The 21,359-nt window shown below is 46.4% G+C and overlaps 1 protein-coding gene and 1 non-coding gene across 3 annotated transcripts; one reads left to right on the forward strand and one right to left on the reverse strand.

Moving 5' to 3' along the window:
* Positions 1 to 2,163: 2,163 nt before the first annotated feature.
* Positions 2,164 to 2,291, forward strand: LOC149855310 (U6atac minor spliceosomal RNA). The gene has a single exon (XR_016438618.1). It is a non-coding gene; the product is annotated as a U6atac minor spliceosomal RNA (small nuclear RNA).
* A 2,655-nt stretch (positions 2,292 to 4,946) lies between these two features.
* WDR5 (WD repeat domain 5) lies at positions 4,947 to 20,674 on the reverse strand. Of its 2 annotated transcripts, none has more exons than XM_090022220.1 (13): positions 20,556 to 20,674; positions 17,758 to 17,948; positions 14,788 to 14,861; positions 13,757 to 13,846; positions 13,006 to 13,095; positions 12,015 to 12,098; positions 10,782 to 10,837; positions 10,524 to 10,570; positions 9,539 to 9,614; positions 8,163 to 8,196; positions 7,614 to 7,688; positions 7,289 to 7,376; positions 4,947 to 6,443 (listed from the first exon to the last, which is right to left on the reverse strand). In XM_090022220.1, the coding sequence occupies exons 1-13, from the start codon at positions 20,618 to 20,620 to the stop codon at positions 6,343 to 6,345; spliced, it is 1,071 nt and encodes a 356-aa protein (XP_089878346.1). In that variant the 5' UTR covers positions 20,621 to 20,674; the 3' UTR covers positions 4,947 to 6,342. The 2 variants fall into 2 exon arrangements, with proteins under 2 accessions (XP_089878346.1, XP_089878347.1); XM_090022221.1 differs by lacking the exon at positions 20,556 to 20,674 and adding an exon at positions 16,235 to 16,343.
* Between the last annotated feature and the right edge of the window lie 685 nt (positions 20,675 to 21,359).

The raw sequence follows: 21,359 nt of genomic DNA on the forward strand, positions 1-21,359 counted from the left end.
CCAGTCACATTTGTTGTGGGTTTTTTTGCAAGCCCTGCTTTTTCAGTGCAGTCACCGCCTCCTGCCTTTGGAATTAGCATAAATTTCCCTGAGCTATTCATTAGCTCTGATTTAATTTCCAGAGATTTATCAGCCCTGGGCAATAGAATCCATTAACCCACTGCCTCCCTGCCCCGATTTGAGAGAACTTGGGTTTGCAAATCCCTGGGACATTCATGTTCTTACTTTAAACCTTTGGGATGCCCAGAAGGATGGATAAACCGTGCACAGATTAGATGGTTTTGCCTGTAAATCCTTCTTAGAGCTCATCCCCAACCAGAGGCATAACTTATTGCATGGCACTAATTTCCCGTTCTCAGGCAAATCCCTCCCATTGAACAGGTCTTAGTCTGGGACAGCCGAAGGCGACTTTATTACAAGTACTTTAGGGGCAAAAACCAGTCCGAGGCTTGCTCGCCTCTGAACTGTTTGTTGGCTGCGAACTGTGGATTTTTTGGCAACCGTCAGACGTTTGTGTTTCACGTCGCTTGCTGCCGAGCACTTCTCTGTGCGTATCCAGAATATTAAAGCCACAGTTTAATGCGACACAACCTTGAGTTTCCTCCTGGTGACTCCCAAAGCAGCTCCGTTAACGAGTGGCGGGAGGTAGGCATTATGCCATCGTTGTCATTCGTGCCTCTTAGGCTCCATCCCTGGCTTGTCACCAGCACCTAGCAGATGACGCAAGACAAATCATAATCTCCAAAGCCCCACCTTTGGCTCCCGCCGGTCAAGAGAGCATCTTCGTACAGAAAGGGCAGCGCAGGATGAAGGGAAATGGTCCTTTTCTGCAGAAGGTGCCTACTGTGTGGAGTAAGAATGAATATTTCTAGTATCGTGGGGGCAGAAAGGAGAGGATTGGTGCCAGCATCTTCTGAACAGATCAGACACAGACCCCAAGGTTACTTTTTAGGCCTACCAAACACCTCCCCGGCCAGATCCAGATGCAGTTTCAAGCACTTCGATATTCAGCTGCAAGGATGGGGATAGGCAGCCCCTGCAAAAGATGCTCGGGATGGTACCTTCCCCCGTAGATAGGAAAGCAATCTGCTGCAAGCCCCAAGACCACGCGTCGTGCATTTGTGTAAAGCTCAGCATTTGAATCGGTGCAACTCTGCTTTGGATACGGAGGAGGCGGCATGAGCTGTGACACTGCTGCGATTTTATTATTGCAGATTTTCTATCCTCTGGGCCCATGTAGGCTGACATGCGCCCAGCCAAGGGTTCCCCAGGTCAATGCTGGAATAGGAAGGGGGTGCAGACCGTGGCTGTGGGCTCCCAAGGGGCTGGCCCCGCTGCAGCTCCAAATGGGCAGTAAATCTGCAAATCAGGAGTAATTGTGATCAATTCCCCTCCCTGCAGGCAGAGGCAGAGGCATCGGCAGCTTGGCCTGCGATAGTTCAGTGCCAAAGCAGCAAGCATGGAAAAAAGCTGCCTTGGGGTGCAAAAAATGCTCATGCTAACCTCAGCTGTAGATTCCCTGGGAAACATGAGCGGTGCAACCAGCACCAAAATAAAGAGAAAATTAAAAAAATAATAATAATTAGTGGACTGCGGCTGTGGCTGGAACACTAGGGTTTTGCCCCACCAGGGATTCGAACCAGCTATCTAGCGTGCTCCGCCCCGGTCGCCATCTTGGGTGAGGCAGCGAGAGCCACGCCGCTGCCACTTCCAAGATGACGCATAAAAAGCGCTCTCCTGTTTCAGAGCAACTGATTCGTCGAGATATTCCGGCTTGTGTTTGGCGGGGAGCTTCGTGACGAGGCACTAGACAGCCTCAGAAGAGGCTATTTTCAAGCCTTTAAGTACCCATCCAATTTTAGCACCTGGATGTTGAATTCTGCCTTCTGATTGGTTGGAGAAGATGAATATATTAGCGACTCGGAAATCCAGCCACCCCGTCGTTTTACTAACCGCGGTGGCTTGTTGTGTTCCTAAACCGGACACACAAACGAAAATAATCCTTTATTCCACTATATAAGAGCTAAAAGAATCGTCTTTCTTTTTCTTGGGACTGAAATAATAGAGTCTGGAAGCTATTTCTAGTAGAGTGTTATAGTCACCCTAAGTGGAAAAATAGCAAGTATAGGGGCTTTAAAAGGATACCGCGGAGCTGAACCGGCTGTGTTGTATGAAAGGAGAGAAGGTTAGCACTCCCCTTGATAAGGATGGAAGAGGTCCTAGTGGCCTATACAACACGCATATGGTTAAGGCATTGCCACTTACTTCGTGGCATCTAACCAAGTTTTTTTTATTCCCCGTTTTTCACCTTTTTGTAACATGAACTTTTCCAGGCACGTTCTCTCGCGCTCCTTTTCGTATGTGCCACCAGCGCGGGTTTCTCCAGCCGCTTGCAGCCCTCCGGTACGCCTCACGCGTGGATTTCCCGCGGTGCCGCTTTTCCTTGTGTGCCAACACCATTGACGTGAATGTCTTTAAACCGGGGTGGGGGGGTTCTTTTCTGGTTTTGCTTTGCTTTCAGAAAGCACTTCTTTAGGATTCCCCCAAAGCTGAACGAAGGCCGTGTGTGTCCACGAGTGCAGATGTTTGGTGCCCCTGGGACAGCCAGGAGGACACCTTGTGCCACCTTGTCTGTCTGTGTCACACACCCTCTGGCACGCCGCAGGTTACCCCGATGGGATGGGGGAGGCCGCATGACCCCAGCAGCCTTACCTGGGGTCCGCCGCTCAGAGCCTGGCCAGGAGGTGGATGCTCCAGTTTTGAGCAGCACGCACTACCCCGGCATGCACCGCTGCTTTTTTTGGCATGCGTTTTGACCCCTCGATATCCAGGGGTCAACTCCTCCACCCCCAGATTACCGTGCAGCTTGGAGCACCGCGGATGCTCATCTGGACACGGCCAAGTGACATCTAGTCACAGAATCATAGAAAATAAGGGTTGGAAGAGACCTCAGGTCATCTATTCTAGCGGTTTTCAACCTTTTTTTCATTTGCAGATCCCTAAAAAAAATCTTGAATGGAGCTGCAGACGCCTTTGAATAGTTAATTGTGGGTATTCGCATATTTTTGATTGATCATAGTCATCTTTCATGGACTCCTTGGATACAGTCTGCGGCCCACAGCTTAAAAACCACTGCTCTAGTCCTACCCCCTGCTCAAAGCAGGGCTATCCCCTGCTATCTCCTCCCAGCCAGTCCTGCTACACTGCAGCACGGGATTGTCGGCTGTGGCAAAACACACCGGGAGGCAGCCTAACAAAAGTTGTCTTTATTTTCTATAAAGACCAAAGAAATAGTCCTACTGCCAGCAAAGGGTGCCTGAAAACTGAGAGCATTCAGAAGAGAAACCAGACAATATTTATGCGTATGCAACATGAATAGGCCCTTGGACCATTACAGTAATAGAAATACTTACGTTAAGGAGCTGAGAATCATTTCAGATTGACTTTAGAGCCAATTGCCACCTAAAAGCTCCAGCACGCCACCTGTGTGGTTGAAGATCAAACAAGTCTCTCAGGAGCCCGGCCAGGGCTCAAAGACTAGAAGGGAGGCACAGGTTTACTGTATCGCCCCTTCCAGCTTTCTTGGGTAACCTCAGCACACCTCTTGACTGGTCTGTGCCTCCATTTCCTATCTGTAATAATGGGAATGATAGCACTGCTTTGCTTCTCCGTGGTGCAAAGGCAAATGCATTAAAACCAGAGGTGTTCAGACACTACGGTAATAGGGACCATACCAGTACCTAAGACAGAGTTTTTGCTCATTCCCTGCAGGCTCGGACAACACAGGACAGACCCTTTAATGGAAAACATAGCAGGGAAAGCTGTTTCGCCTCAGAAATCATGGCTAGAATGAGCAGGAAACCATGTATTTGAAGGACCACGACTTGGTGCCCTGAGATGCCCAGAGTGCATGCGCTAATCCCCCCGCTTTCAGAATGGGTGGCTTGCATCAACATCTTGCCCCAGCGCTTTGCCACATTGTTTTGGAGGTGGTGCATCTTCCCTGTGGGCCCACAGTCTAAAAGCACTCTCAAAGTACTTGAGTGGCATCAGATGGACAACCCGCTGTACAAAAGGCAGAAGAATTTCAGCTGAGACCACTGCTTCCCTTGATGTTTTATCCACATGGAAAATGCAGCTTTGCTCGTCAGCAATAAAGGATACAGATCCCCCCCCACCACTCCCCTGGAACCTAACACCCTCCTACCGACCCCTCCACCAGCAATTTGCTTGCTGTTTGGCATAGTAAATGTCAAGCCATTTATTTTCCTGTGATGTCTAGATTCAGAAACCCATTAGATTAATTGCTTGCTTGTAAAGATTTAGCCCATCTAGCTACTCTATGAAAGAACAGCTGACCACCGGTTGAGCAAATACAGCATGGAGAGAAGCGCAATTAATTCCTTTTTCCTTTCTCAGCTTAAGTCATTCATGCAGGACACAAGCCAACTAATTTTCAGCGTACACACTAGCTGCAGCATGCACCAAGGTCCAAATGCTCCTGCATCACCCCACGAACACAGTGCTGTCCGTGTCAGGGCTTACAAAGTACAGCTCACCTCTACTGTCATTCACGCACTTGCAAAATCCCTGAGGTCAAGCCCTTCTTACCATGCGCTGCTGTAAGTTACCACCAGGATCTTTGGTAAGAAGAGGGGAATGGAAACAAGTAGATGAGGTGGTGTGTTTGGAGTTGCTGATTCGAGTCACACTTTATGGTGTCTCTTCTATCAGATGAGTTTTGAGCTGAACTCGTAGCTGTAAGTCCTCATAGCAAACTGGTGATAGACAAAGAAGCCTAACTCCTACTTAATGTTACATCAAGGCCTCCTGCTGACCCACCAGGTGTAAGTGTAGCTAGCAGGATCGTTCCCCCTCCAGCTCATGACATTAGGCTGCTTCAAAGCACAATGCTAGGAGTAACCACAGTAAGAAAGCTTTAGCGGTACAGTACCCCCATACTATTCTTTATTAGTATAGATTTTTGCTCCCTACCGCATCCCAACCAGTCAGCAGGAGAAGTAGAAGTGCTTCCACCTTCTGGAAGAGACTAGCCTCCGAGTAGTCGTGTCACATCAACAACTTGGAGAACTCTTTGACGTGGATTTCATCTTCTTTCATGTGAACCTTGCCTAGGAGGGATGCTCATCCTCCCTCGCCCAAGACGGACTCCAGGCCCTGCTTGATGAGGATTTGCTCAACGATCTTGTAAACAGTTAGAGAAGGAGATAGCATGCTTCCTGCAAGTAAACCTAGGAGCTGAAACAATGTGAACACTTCACAACAGTGCAAATCTTAAACCACCAACATACACATAAAATCCCACCTCTTTATTATGTCATATGGTACTGGCTTCGATGTGTAAATACCACGCTAGTGTGACAAAAAGGGGAATACCGACGCTGAAATAGATACAGAGTCATGCCATTAGCAATACAGTTCTATACGAGGAATTTCCAAGATACAAAATCATTTCTCTTTTTTTTTTTTTTTACATTGAAATAAATTTTACACTGTTCTGTCAACTTTTGCTTTTTTTTCCAAGAAGAGAAAAAAAAGTTAAAATATACCAAGAACAACTACAAGCAGGAATCATTTTAATGGTTAACAGAAGAGCTGTAACTTTGCTCTATAACAGCTTCTATTAAACACACAGAACAAGAGGTAAGCAACTATACAGAAGTAAGAGGAGAGATTTTTGTCACAGGAGTCTGAAGTCGGGGCAGGAAGGGGAAGATCTGAAACTGCATGGTTTTTATTATTTGGTCACAAAATTTGAGCTGCGTGTTTGAAATGAAGCATCGTCCAAGATGCAGTACCCCTATTTAAAACAATGAAAAGAAACTTCTGAGAGACTAGAACCTACCCTCCTGCAAAACAAATTAAAAAATTAGACATTAAAAAAAAAAAAAAAAACCATGTATTTCTAGGTTCACAACTTAACTTACTGTTACAAAACAGACTGGCAGCTTTTCCTTAAGCAGCACCAAGAGACCAAAGGAATAACGCTACCACACAGTACAGTATATCTTTGGGGCTTCCGATACAAGGCTGACACTTCTAATGCCATCTCAGAACGATCCATGTCTGCCAAGCGACCAGGCAAGGAAAGGAGACACTGCATCTTTTTTTCCACCATGCTGCCCCATTCTAGCAAGACGCTAAAGATGTTTTCTTTGGACCAAGACTAACAGAAACCACTCTCTCAAATATTCTTCAGGTTTTCTGCCCAACTGGGGTTTTTACTTTCGTTGAGTGGGGCTTTTTTTTTTTCCATTTCTTTTATTTATTTTTTTAAAAACAAAATTTTGTGGACAGTCTCTAAAGTGATATCGAAAACGTTTAACAGTCACTCTTCCACAGTTTAATTGTTTTGTCGTTTTCTAGTGCCGCTGATGCAATTATGTTTTCTGTGGGGTGGCAGGCTGTGGAAATCACAACATCTAAGTGGAGAGAGACACACACACACCATCATCATCAGTGAAAAAACAATTCAAGCAGTTTGCAGCAGGCATTTCCAGCCCTTGACAGTGACAGTCTTGCTGCCCCATCTTCATATACAACCCCAGCCAAGTAGTATGTTTTTTTACAACAGGTTCTCAAGGAGGAGTTTAATGGTCATAATTTTCCCCAGAACTTTGTTCTTCAGGGCCCGGTAATTACTATGCACTAGTGAGCACACCGAGAGAATTAACTGAGCAGGCATACCCAATGGGGCTCACTCGCTGCATTGAGGACATGGATGTACTAGGTATCCCATAGCATACAACAGGGTTCCCACCTACTGCACTGAAAATAAATTCACCAAGGCAGTACGTAAGGTGGGTATTCCTCGGCAGCACTCACGTTAGTGTTGTGGGATGCGCATCTGGAACTCTTTGTGGGGGTGGTAATCTGGGAGAAGTTACTGGCTGAGATATTCAAAAAGCGACTCGGCTTGAGGCACTCAGTATCTCTAGACACTTTTAAAGTATTTGGGCCAGTTTCTTTACAATAAATTCCAGGTAATCAGAATGACTCCATTTATACCCTTAAAACAAACCACTATCTCCCCTAAAAATGCCCAAATTGTACGAAAAACCCACTAAGAACCCTAATAATGTCTCACACTGAGCCATTTTGAGAGTCTGAACAATAAGACCAGTTTAAAGTTTACCTTAAAGGAAGGGAAAAAAAGCAGAGTGGTTCTTGTGTACATCACTGAATTGTCTTTAAACTCAGTTGTGCTCGTTATTTATTTGGAAGTGTTTTATCCGTAATAAAAAGGAAAACAAAACTTGTTTCGTACCTGTGTGCCCTTGTAATTTCTGTACAATCTCTTTTGTTTGGAGGTTCCAGATATAAACCAGGTTGTCCTCTGAACCAGACACAATCCACTGGGGGGGTGGGGAAGGGAAATAAAAGGAATAGTTATTGAAGGTTGTGTTATAATCCTTTCCATGTTTGTCACATTACTTCTATCATTTGATTTACTGAGAGGTTTTTGGATTTTTTGTTTCTTGGACCAGAGGAACTGAGTTAGCAAGCAATGGAGGCTTACATTTTGTCTCCTGCTGTGATAGAGAAGACCTGAGAAGCATACATCATAAAAAACAAGCTGCAAAAATACTGACCTTGCCACCAGTAACAGAGAAGTTTGCAAATATGCAGTATTTCTCATTCTTGTGGCCTGTGTATGTCTTCAGGCACTGAAAATAAAAGGGCCATAAGGCAAAACTGTTAAGTCCAGCTGGGAAAAAAGATATCTAGAACTCAAGGGCAAAATTTTTTTTTCAGGGCAGCCTAAATATGTCTGCGTGTTCCCTATCCTAGCAATTTATCCAAAGGAAGCAGAGGGCATCTCTGCCCTCGAACATTTAAACAATCACAGTGCTAAGAAAAAGAGGTCCAATTGGTCACATCCCTACAGAGAAAGAAAGGGCAACGGCACTTAAACAGCACAGGAAACAAAGTTAAAACTTGTACATCTCAGGACTGTGCCATAATGTAAAGGGAACTTTTAAATATCTTAAGTCTGTCACTAGACAACACGGCATCTAGCAATTACTGACCATAATTATACTGAATAAAGTAAAGGGGAAATGCTTAACTTTGTGTAACCACCCAGAATCTGCTACAAACCCAGCTAGGTTTTCAATAGCAAAAGACACAGTTATATTTACCTTTCCTTTGCTGTAGTCCCAAAGTTTAAGAGTGCTAAAGAATAAAAGGAAAAGGAAAAAAAAAATTTAGGCTGCTTCATCCCCCAATATGAATCTCTTGGTACATAAAGGCTTCTCTGTACCAGAAGAGGTCCTCATGTCTACAGTGGTCTGACTACATTAGTCTGACTTTGGAAGGCAGAATTTCAGCCCACTCAGCAAATACAAGGTTTTATTTACTTGTCATTCATAGACTTCTGCATGGAGTGAGGGAACAGAGCAACATTTTTAAAATCCATTTTTCATGCTGGTATCCTTCACCTTAAAGGATGTCACAGAGAACTCGAGGTGTGCAAAGACACTGGCTGGAAACTCTTAACTGTGACACATCCAACAGTCAGCTGCTTCCTGCAGTCTTTCGTACAATGGAAAAGCAAACCAGAATCACAGAGACCTGCAGCCCCACATCCCTTCTCCTACCCTTTTTAGATTCACTTCTATGTCATGGTCTGTAAAGGCCACAATGCATTGCCCATCACTGCTTGTAAAGTACAGCTCTGCATCTAAATAGGTGAAGGGATTAGTAATGCAGAGACCTCGCAGTCTGCAGTTCTAATTTGTCCCAGGTCAAAGACTGGGTAAGAGAGAGCATCCAAGCAGAATCCAGAGGCTGCAAGATTTCAGTCACAAGTTTCAGGCAGGGATCTGTCTCCATCTCTCACGCAAAAGGAGGGAAACCCTCACTCACGTTCAAAAATAAAGGCTATGCTGCTGATCCATACTTTTGAAAAGGCTTATAAAATAAGCCCCAAGTCAGCTTCATTGAAGGTTTTTCTTTTATCTTCACTCAGTCTGAAAAAGGGGATAGTCAGTCAAGTAATGCCTTATACTCACAAGATACCTAGCTTGTCACCAGCCTGTTCACTTAGGGACAGGAGGGTCTTGTTACAGCAGCAGCAATAAATACACATGGATAGAGAGGACAGAGCCTGAGCACTCGCTAACAGTGGCACTGGAACTGCTCCAGCTGGAGAACTCTCAACAGAAGCCATCCACCTGCACAGCTCTTACACTTTATACTCACAGCTATTTATACTCTCTTAAAAGGCTGCAATTGTATCTCCTTGCCTCTATACTACAACAAAAAGAACCAATGGATTCATGCATAGTAAGTTTTGCACAGGAATGAAAGTAAACAGAGGTACTGTGTACAGTGCCAAGCCCTACCACAGCATCAAGTTCTGCCTCTGCCACCAAGCAAGCCCAACTGCAAAATGAAACTGGTAATATCCATTTGACAGCAGGTAGGAATTTACCCATCAGTATCACGCAGCATTACAACAGCAGAATAATAAGGTTTCACTCTAAGCTGATGAACATGTTTTAAAACCACCTACTTGTCCAAAGTTGCTGCTAGTATGTATTTGCCATTTGGAGAGAACTTCACAAAAGACACAGGAGGGTTATCATCATCTGCGTTGAAAATAAAAATGTGTTATGCATTCTCAGTGATAGAGCATTCCTTGCAATTGCACTCATCTAAAGTAGGTTACAGGGAAAAAAGCAGCAACTTCAAGCTTGGATCTATTTTGTCCCAAACGGTGGATGAACTTCAGGCAGTAAGGCAGGAAAGTGGTAGGGACAAATAGTTCAGGAAGAGGATTCTGAATATTTAATCCATTGATATTAATCCATTGTAACCCAACCTTCTGTCTCCAGCTCCTTAAGAATATTCATACAGAAGTGGCTAGGAATTTCAGGAGCCTTTATACTAGAAGACTATTTTCAACACTAGAAAGATCAATTTGCTTATGTCACTTCACAGGAACACTGGAGACCTAGCTTCCATGACATGAGGCATTCAAGCTGTACAGCTAAAGAAAGAAATCTTCTTCCACACATGCTGTTCTGTAGCCAGTGACCATGTCTTGGAGAAAACAGTATTCTCCCACTGTCATAAAGACGCACTTCTCTGTTGCATGGGACATATGAGTTTCTCTCAATCATGTCAGCTAGTGTAAAATAAGGATTTCCCACAGGACTTGTGAAAAGTTGCACCATAAAACATAATATTACATTGACTGGTGGAGAACCATGGTTTACAGGTACCAGACTGAGTCTCAACTTATGCAGTGCAACATACCAAACCTAAACAGTTTTTCTAGTATAAGAGAGAATGAGAGAAGTTATTTCCCTTTACATCAACAGCTAGGATGAGAGTGCATAAATACAGCAAGATATGGAAAGCAAAGCTTACAAACCCTCTCCCTACCCTTAGTCAACTTCATTGCTATTGCATACTCATATATAAAAGATATTTCATATGTGAAGTTACATAGCAGAAAAACTAAGCGCAGACAGACAAGAAGTCTCCCTACTTACCAATCAGTGTTTTCAAGCACTGGCCCGATGCTGTATCCCAGATTCGACTTTAATTAAAAACAAAACAAAACAAAACAAAACAAGTCTTCACTGTAGCTTATGAAAAAGCTGCTCTCAACAACTTACAAGCCTACATTTTAATTTCAAATGTAGCATAGAAGCATAAGGCAGTTTTTATTATTATTATTTTAGTGTTACTTGTGTAAGAAGCTGAGAAGGCTATGGCAGATAAGACTTACTAAAGAAATAATCACTTACCAGAGGCCATCATAGCTACTTGACACTATCAGGGACCCATCACGATTAAAATGCACCTGTAGTTTTGGGCAAGGGGAAAAAAAAAAAAAACCATAGCTGTATTTACACATATTTAGAGCAAAACTATTTGAGCCTCAAGGGCAAGACACTGCATCTGAAGGTTACAACGCTCAAAAAGTTAAACTGTGGTTTATATAGATAGCAGCAGCAATTCAACATGATATTCAACTGATGGGCACAATGTTTCAACAGCTCAGATACATATAAAAAAGCATCACAGGAATCTTCCTCTGAGTTACCATTGCAAAACTCTTGATTTATTTTACATCTAGAACATGCCCACCTGTTACACTGAGCCAAGGAGATTTAGAGGTAGTAAACATTTTCCAAATGATCACCAGACATAAGAGGCCTCAAAAACACAGACATCTGAAGCTGCTCAGCTCTCATTAGGAACATTACTCACAGTAGTAGGACCACAATGAAATGGCACTTGACAGTTATGAGCACAGCTTTTAGGCACACCAATTCATACACACTTCAATGAGACCCACTTAAGTTTCTTCAAGCACAAAACCAGTGTATTTTACAAATACACAAAATCCTTTACACATGTGCATCCAGGTAAACCTTTAAAGAGGAAATTGTACAATTATCTCCTAGGAACTGTCCTCTGTTTCCAGTTTTGGAGTCATGCGTTCACAACAGCATGCCTGAACCTTAGAATTCTGCTCACCTCCATCCTCCGCTTTAAAAGGTTTGTGTCTGTTAGGAGCCACTCACCCGTTGTTTTCACCATTTGTACAGACACTGTTTTATCTTTTCACCCATTAAGTGGGTAAGACTGACAATGGCATGTATTTTGGAGCTACCTTGTTTTAGCTTCCCTAACAATGCAATGCAGCAACCCACACATGCAGCAAGTTCATGCTCTGCGTTGTGACCAGCCTGGAGAGCTCCCAGTCTGTGCTCCAGTGTCTGGCTGCCAGAGCCTTAGCAAGCCTGTGTGCACTTACCAGATGCTTCTTGCATTAATACCAAGAGACAGCAATCTGTTCTGGTGGTGGCATCTCCATGTTGATTAATACCCTTGCAAACCATCACAGCCCATTTCTTCCACTATGTCAAGGGTGGATGAGAACTAACTGTGTGACTTTGCTTCCTTTTTCCGAGCAGGAAAGAAACGGATGGAAGCAAACATGTCAGCATGTTCATTTATCTGAAGGGACTTACAGCAGAAACTGGGTCAGAATGAGCAGGCAGCGTCTTGAGGCACTTCCCTGTTTTCACATCCCATATCCTCACGCTTTCGTCAAACTGAGGATCAGAAGAGAAATTCATCAGTTATTTGCAAATGCATTTGCTCCCAAGCTACAGGGAAATGTAATCTTTTGTTACCACCTGGCCCTCACGCATGAATTAACAGGTTTCACTGTGCAGGAACTAGGCATAACAGCATCTCTCAAACAACTGGACTGACTTCTGCTTGGAAGTGAGGGAAACTTTCACCTAACTCCTATTCACAGTTAGATGCCAACAGTATCTCATTGAGGTGAGACAGTCAAGGAGGCCAAGTTAAATCCCTATATTCACACTTTGGGCTTTAAGACCTGAAAAAAAGCCGCGTTAGGTTCAAATTCATATAAGGATCTAGAATTTGCCCCAGTTAAACTGGGTACATGAGGTCAAATGACCTGCCCAGAGTCAGAAAGCAGACATAAAAGAATCCCATCTCCTAGTTCCTTTCTCTGCCAACAGCATAATGCTGCCTAGCTCCAGACTGAGCTGTCAAACACATCAAAAAATATGCTTTTCAGTGATGCGGTGACCTAGCATGAAATGGTCACAGTCCCCAAAAGAGACACAGGCAGCACTTAGACTCGGTAATACCAACAAAGGCAGCTTCAATTCTAAACCACGGTTGGAGTGGTACTTAAAGCTTAACAAACTTTTTGCAACCAAATAGGTAAATAAGCTTGCCACTAACACAGCCTGCTCCAAGTCAGAAAGAATTAAGGCCCATCTCCAACTTTAAGAGTGCTCTGAATGATCTTCTGACTTTCTACAAAGTGCTGCCAGATTTGACTTCACCCAAGATAGGAGCAGAGGTGCTGACTCCATCAATCCCATCCCAAGTGATACATTACTGGATAAACATTTAAGATGGGCCACACCTCTGAAAGTTGCACAAAATTGCTACCCCATTGAGGAAATATTCACTTACTGATCCCGAAACGATGAGGTTGGACTGGGGGTTGAAGTTGCAGCAGAAGACATAGTTACTGTGCCCCTTCAACGTCTTTAAACACTTGCCCTTAAAAGAAAGATTTCAGTGTATGGATTTACCGATATTACGTTTACCCACACCTTTCTACAGCTTCAGAGACAGTCACTTGATTTCAGATGTAAAGGGACAATGTCAGTCAAAGGTCAAAATGTAACCTTTGATAAGGACGAGCTTTTATGGGACAGAACATTTAGGAGAAAAACAGCCAACACTTCTTTTGTATTTACCATCCAAACTCTGCACTAGCATAGCAGTGCATGAGATCCAGGAGGTTAGAAAGTGATTAGCAACAAAGCAAAGCCACCTAGCTCCTTCACACTGTTAATGCAGAAAGAAAACAATGAAAACTGAACAATGAAAAAGTTAAATGACAAAATGTTTCAGGGGGAGCTCTCTCAACCAAAGCCTGGCATCTGGTTACTATTGCCACCTATGAGTTTTGACAGGATGCAGCTCTCAAGAGAGCCTTGCTTCCCATGTTCAGCAGGCAGAGTACGTTCCTTCCAGAGATCATAACATTCTCATCTTCCGTTTATGAACAGCTCCTCATGTGCCTGAGTAGGAGCCAGTACTTTGAAATTCTCCCTCCAACCATCTTAGCCTGTCTAGCTCATCACCCTACATTTTTAAAAAGCCCCAAGAGAGAACAGTGGAGAGGTGAGAGATAAGACTCAACTCCTGCCCTTACCGAGCTCACATCCCATATTTTGAGAGTTTTATCATCTGAGGCAGACACGAGAAGGTTGGAATCTGATGACCAAGCAACATCAGAGATGCCCTGAAACAAAGGAACACAGTTTGATCCAGATCTCTGCTTGCTCTGTGACATCAAAACATGGAAGGCACAGATGGCTTATTAAATGGATATCTGAAGCCAGAAAAGCAAAAACAGTTACTTGAATTTTGAGAAGTTATGCAAATCCCAGCTCCTTCATCTACTCACACTGCAAGCATGTTAATTACTCCCAGATCTGGTCACTTTTTTGAGGTTTGTAAGTAGTAATTTGACGCATGAACTGGGATGAATTTTCCTTTTTTTTTTTTTTATTGCCTACGTGACCCACAGTTACATTTTCAAAAGCACACGAGTAACAAACCCTTGATAACCTAGAATCTTACTGAACTAACCCCAAGGGGTTTCAATGACAGCTAGCTGACTGTGGAAGGGTAAGTGTTATTTTTCAAAAGTATACATTTCCCAAAGTAAAATCTAGTCTCATGGAACTTCAAGTGGGTGAAGTCATACAAAACATCAGCTTTCCATATGAAGGCTTCTGAATAACGCCTGATACAAATCCAGAAAGCAAAATACTCTAACTTGCATTATCCTAGGTGAAAACCCAGCTGTCCAGCATTCAAGAGTTTTATCAGCAGTCATGTTTTCACCCATAAACATCAATCCTGGCCTGCAACACCTTGGCTATTTCAGTTCCTGAGCAACACCGCTCTCACAGAACTATTTGGAAGGCTACTTCCAACTATTTGGAAGAACTGCCTATGCAGGGGCTGCTGCATGGGCAACTCATTGAGGGACAAAAAACAACCAACTAGTTTCCCTCATTCATTATACCAGGACTTCAGGGGGGTGAACAAAGGAAACCAAACCCTTTGCATTATACAAGCAGCAGAAAAAGTACCAAGTTCCATTTGCAATCTGAAAGGACAGGTGTTTAGAAATGATGCCAGAGTGCAGAACATTTGCTATGGTTCAATACTTACCAGTTTGTGACCAGATATCGTCTTTTCAAACTTGCCATCATACGCTCCCCAAATTTTTATTAGTTTGTCAGCAGCTAAAATTAAAAAGAAAAACCCCAGTTAAAATGTTACTAGCATTATTATAACCACCGCTCCTCCTTAAGCAGAAAGCATCATCTTGGATAGCTGTCTGGAGACACCAAATAGTTTTTACCCTCAAGCACAGATTTTGGTGCAGAAGGCAAAATGTAAATGCTAATGACACAGTTTCACATATGCCAGACTGCAGGAGCTAAGATTAGACATGGTGACTGCAATGTAAAGGGTCTCAAACAGTTTCTCCAATGGCTTCTGCTTTTTTCAAATTAAGCTGCTCATCAAAAAAAGCTACCATCCCACAGGGGCCACTGAAACGCTTACGCCCCAGGAAGATCAAAAAACAATCCAGAAACTGGGCTGACTAATAGCTGTGAGAAACAAAACACACTATTCATCATCACATTAGCTTACGATCCACAGCAGAGAAAAAGTTTGATATTTGCCAGATGTTAAAGCAGGAGGAATGTCTGGGGTGGGAGTGAGAAATGACCTTTTTAAAAAGGTATCACAAAAAATGTGAGAAATTAATTTCTTTGCCATTTGCTGCCCATATAAAGGCAAGCACGATGAAGTAACAGACCAGAACCGTTGCCATTTCTGGAGGGTGTGGGGCTTACAGTGGCCATCTGTGTGTTCAACAGCATTCCTCCGAGTTGCCCCTCTCCTCTCTTTCCCAGGCATGCACCTTTTGTTGCAGAAGGAAGTTGTCAGGCATTTGCAAGTTTACCAGAGAGTTTTCACCATTATCAGAGGCTGGCACAAAGAGAGCTTGATCTACTGCTTAGGTTTAGAGTTCTGGGGAAAAGCCTGCTAAATTCCTCCCTTCAAAGTCCCTCTTGCCTCTTCCTCTCTTATAAGTAACAAAGTGCAGTGGAGCTGACTTGACTCTCCAAGGCTCTTTCCTATTACCATTCCAATACAGGAAGACAAAGAATAATGATCAGTGATATTCACTGCCAGACAGCATGTGCATCAAGCCAAGCAAGGCCCAATTTACAGGCTTAAGCTGGAATTTAAGCAAGAGGGAGGGCTAGATGAGATCCTCTCTGTACTGCAGTTAATTTCACATTTATCCACAATCTGTGTGTGCTAACCTGGCTGTGTTTCTGCAGCAGTGCAAGAGAAGCATCCCAAGCCCTTTTGGTCTGGCAATGGGCAGAGGCAATACAGGATATAATACACCATGACGCACACAATACTAAGCAGGTCTTGTTTTGTCATTTACTCAGCTTAAAGAGCTAGCCGATTGTTTTCTCCCTCCCTCTGATCACGGTAGCACTAAGATATGGTCAGCAAGCTGTCTAACATGCCAGATCCACATTTGGCCAATTCAGACAACAGGAAAGCATTAAGACAGACTGATACTTACAGGAACTGGCTAGCCACTCTCCATTTGGACTAAACTTTACTGACGAGACGGCCTTAGTGTGTCCTGCTAACGTGAACTTTAGAGCATAGTTTGGTTTTACAGGTGCAGGCTGCAAGAAAGATTTGTTCAAATAAGTCAAGTAGATACTTAATTCAATGTTTCAGTTCTAACTGGGATATCTAACAAGCCAGGACACAGGGGTGTACAGCATGATCACTCACAGCAGTCTGGATTTGTCTATTTAAAAAAGAAAAGGCACAGCCCTGTATTTACGGGAAAAAAGTATTTTCTAAATTATATGGTTCAGTGCTGCTTTACTGGACCTACAGAGAAACATCCTCAAAACAACTAGTTAAATTTATCTGAGATGCAAATCTATCCAAGTCAGCCACACATGCAGAAAGTTGGCCCACAGTCTCAAGTGTGAGCTGAGCCACTCTCCATACAGTATTTACAAGTGACCTGCCAAATGCTTTTAAAAATTAGGGTTGTGAACATTTGCGTCTCCTTAAACCTCAGCAGGACACCTGACTTTTTCTAGTGCTGCTGAAGGACTTCTCAAAGAGCAGGATTTCAGATGGGCACTGCAAGCTTCACGCCTTGAAGGAATGGAGGAGGGAAAAGGGAGTTAATCCTTAATGAGGACATCCTCTTCCCACAACAATCAAATTTTTCCACGCCTGAATACAGGTGATTTTTTATTTATTTCCATCCCCCTTCCATTGAAATATTATGAATTGATCAGTTTTCTAATCTCCTTACAGTCCTCCATGGGTACAGAAGACCTTCGGACTCTATAATCATAAGAGAGGAGGAGCACAAGGCCATTTTTCTCCTTAGCAAGTCATCTTTACATACCAGTGTTACCTTTTTGGCTGGTGATCATTTCGGCAAAAACACCCAGACACTGGGATGACAGACCTCTTGCAATGATTGTGTTAACTGTCACTAGCAGCAGAAGCAGTTACAGAAACCAAACATCTGACAGGCCTTCTGGATCTCTGTTGGATAGCTGGCAACTCCATTAAGTATTTCAAGAAATCCTGACATCTTTGTTTCTCAGAGAGGATTGTGACATTTCTCATAAGTCTCTCTCACTACCATTTTACAACAATTACAAGATATACTATGCTACATGCAATTCCCTGAAGCGTTTGATTTATGGTCAAATGACACTTGCAACAATAAAGCATGTTCTGTAGCGCGTTCTCTAATTTTCTCACTGGTTGCAAAATTCAGTATACCATAATGGGATTCAAGTGATGCAAGGCAGAGGTTATATTATATGTACAAAACAAAATTATAGCTCTTCAGGGTAAATCCAGAAATCTCATAGTCAGTCTTGTCCCCAAAGCCTTCAGCATGTTCTTGACCCTATACAAACCCAGTAAAATTCCTGAGGAATTCCTTTAGAATTCAACTTTCCTTAAAATCCCTCATCCCAGTTTGCTTGTAAAAAAAAACATAGGTAGTTCCCATGTGTATTTACAGACTAAGGATATTGTTCAGAGACCTACACACACCTTGCTCTGATTGGTTGAAGAGGAAGGAGTCGACTGTGTTTTGGTGGATTCTGCATCTGGTTTCTTTTCTTCTGTTGCCATGGTTCTGAAGCTGGCAAGTCAGACTTATGGTGCTTGAAGGGATGAATGAATATGCTGCTTCAAAAGGGAGCCTTTCCCACTGACAGGAGAACAGAACTGGGATCTCAAACCTAGGAGAAAAAAATTCAACACTACCGTTAACCACAAAAGAACAGCACTGTTTCAGCACCTAGCAAAGCATCATCCACGAGCATATAATGACCATAATCCACACCCCCAGGAAAACTGATGCAAACAGCACCTTCCGATTCCAACTAGTATCCGAGAGACTAATTCTGCAGACTGAGACAAACAAACGCGCACCAACGCAACAGTGTGTTTATGCCTTCATGCCCATCCGTATGTACAGCATACAACAGCACGCCCCTGCTTCCCTTCTCATAAAGGAAACTGATCCATCAAGCCTTGTGCTACCCGGATGATGGTGACACTCTTTTTTTCCAGATGCAGAAACGTATTCTTTTTCTTTATATCACTGATCCATGAAACCAACTGCTGCATTTACACCGGGATTGCTAAATCGGTAGCACAGTGGTGTCCAACCTTTTAGGAAACCAGCCCTGCACGCTCCCCGAATGCCACTATAATCCTCTTCCTCCAATCCATCCGCCACTTCGCTTTCTGCTCCCCACCCTGTGCAACTCTGTCTGATCTGCTGCTCGGCTTTCTGCTCCCGGCCATCACGCTGCCTATCCCCACCCTGCCCTACCCGCACCACTCATTGCAGGTCAGCCAGCCCTGCCCTGGCAAAAGGGGAGGTGGTCAACATGACACCTCCTGAAGATGGGGTCTATACTACTCAAGGACAAGAGTGCCTGGGATGGCTTTTTTGCACCGTTATCACTTGGATGATAGGGGTTGCGGTGGCAGGGAAAGGATTATTTCTCACACCTGTATCAACAACAGGACAAGAAGCACCAGCAGACACAAGGGTTTTGCTGACCAGAGGCGGCAAGGAACCACCCCAGACATTGCTGGGGACCTGAACACCTCCGCAGGATGACAAGCTCCATTTACTTCCTTCGCTGCCCATGGCAGCGACACTCGACCTTTCCAGCCTCAAGGCCCCTTACACATCGTGTCTGACCTACTTCTGCATCCACGCTGGGTGTGCTCACAAGGACTGATCCTCTTTGGGCGTTTCTGCTTAGCCCACACAGGTCAAAAAGGAACGGGGGACCCATTCTGGGATGAAAGCAACATCCGTTACGGAAGCGTGTCAATCGGACCGTTGCAGACCAATGGTGACCAAACTTGAGCAGACTGCGTTGTCAATTTAAACCCATGCCACCTCCCGTGGCGCCCCCCCCCGCACAAGCCCATGCCACCTCCCGTGGCGCCCCCCCCCGCACAAGCCCATGCCACCTCCCGTGGCGTCCCCCCCCCCCCGCACAAGCCCATGCCACCTCCCGTGGCGCCCCCCCCCGCACAAGCCCATGCCACCTCCCGTGGCGTCCCCCCCCCCCGCACAAGCCCATGCCACCTCCCGTGGCGTCCCCCCCCCCCGCACAAGCCCATGCCACCTCCCGTGGCGTCCCCCCCCCCCCGCACAAGCCCATGCCACCTCCTGTGGCGTCCCCCCCCCAGCACAAACCCATGCCACCTCCTGTGGCCCCCCCCCCCCAGCACAAACCCATGCCACCTCCTGTGGCCCCCCCCGCACAAACCCATGCCACCTCCCGTGGCGTCCCCCCCCGCACAAACCCATGCCACCTCCCGTGGCGCCCCCCCCCGCACAAGCTCATGCCACCTCCTGTGGCGCCCCCCCCGCACAAGCTCATGCCACCTCCCGTGGCGCCCCCCCCCGCACAAGCCCATGCCACCTCCCGTGGCGTGTCCCCCCCCGCACAAGCCCATGCCACCTCCTGTGGCGTCCCCCACCCCCGCACAAACCCATGCCACCTCCTGTGGCGTCCCCCCCCGCACAAGCCCATGCCACCTCCTGTGGCGTCCCCCACCCCCACACAAACCCATGCCACCTCCTGTGGCGTCCCCCACCCCCACACAAACCCATGCCACCTCCTGTGGCGTCCCCCCCCAGCACAAACCCATGCCACCTCCTGTGGCGTCCCCCCCCGCACAAACCCATGCCACCTCCTGTGGCGTCCCCCCCCGCACAAACCCATGCCACCTCCTGTGGCGTCCCCCCCCCCGCACAAACCCATGCCACCTCCCGTGTCCCCCCCGCACAAACCCATGCCACCTCCTGTGGCGTCCCCCCCCGCACAAACCCATGCCACCTCCTGTGGCGTCCCCCCCCCGCACAAACCCATGCCACCTCCCGTGTCCCCCCCCGCACAAACCCATGCCACCTCCTGTGGCGTCCCCCCCCGCACAAACCCATGCCACCTCCCGCGTCCCCCCCCGCACAAACCCATGCCACCTCCTGTGGCGTCCCCCCCCGCACAAACCCATGCCACCTCCTGTGGCGTCCCCCCCCCGCACAAACCCATGCCACCTCCCGCGTCCCCCCCCGCACAAACCCATGCCACCTCCCGCGTCCCCCCGGCACAAACCCATGCCATCTCCCATCCCCCCAGCACATTTATTTTTCAGCTCAACCTCCATTCTCCTCCCAAATTTCCCAGCTCAGCCTCTAGCCCCTCCCCCAAGTTTCCCAGTTCAACCTCCATTCCCCTCCCAAATTTCCCAGCTCAACCTCCATTCCCCCCCACAAATTTCCAGCTCAACCCGCACATGTCTGTCTCACGAAATACCGATAATAAACGTGTTGATGGATCGCACTGACGGGCCCGTGCACGGAAGGGGGGGGCATCTCCATTCTGGGACCCCTCCATGCTGGGGGGGGAGGGGAAAGGAGGTCCGACCCAGGTGACGCCTATCTGCTGCCTCTCGGCCCCTTTCCCAGCACGTGGGCACGACCCCTCGGGTCTGGCGGAGGGGGGGGGAGCCGCCCGCGCTTCCTATGGGGTAAATAATAACAAACCCAACCCGGTGGGTGGAGGGGGAGTCAAAGGGTCAAAACAGGCCCCCAACCGCCAGGACGGAGGCTCCCACGAGGACAAGCCGCCTCCCTCCCCGGGCCCGGGCTCTTCCTTCCCCCCCCCCGCAGGCGGCTGCAGGACGGAGGACACGCGTGGGGGGAACACACGACACTTACCGGGGGGGGGGGGGGGGGCGCGGGGCCGGGGGGAGCGCGGCGGCTCTCGCAGCCGCCAGGCGGGGGAGGGGAAGGGGAGGCGGCGCCTGCGCAGTGCGGAGCGCGGGGGGCCGCACAATGCCGCTCGCTGCCGGCCGCGGACGGCGCGGGGGAAGGGACACAAAGGAGAAGCGCGCCGGCAACGCCTTAAAGAGACAGACGCTTTTTTTTTTCCCCCTTCTCCTCGCAGAGCAGTGGGGGAAGCGTCAGCCCCAGAGCTGCTTGCATAGAGGGCAGCCGGGCTCCTACATGAGCCCCTTAGGGGCCTGTGGGGCAGGACTGTGGCTCCCACTGGGGCTGGGCAGGGGTTTTACTTTTCTTTTTGCAAAAATACGTATTTTTATAGATCGCTAGATAGATA

Source organism: Crocodylus siamensis, chromosome 11 (genome assembly GCF_052110815.1).
Source record: "Crocodylus siamensis isolate JL-2025a chromosome 11, ASM5211081v1, whole genome shotgun sequence".
In the NCBI taxonomy this organism is placed as follows: Eukaryota; Metazoa; Chordata; order Crocodylia; family Crocodylidae; genus Crocodylus; species Crocodylus siamensis.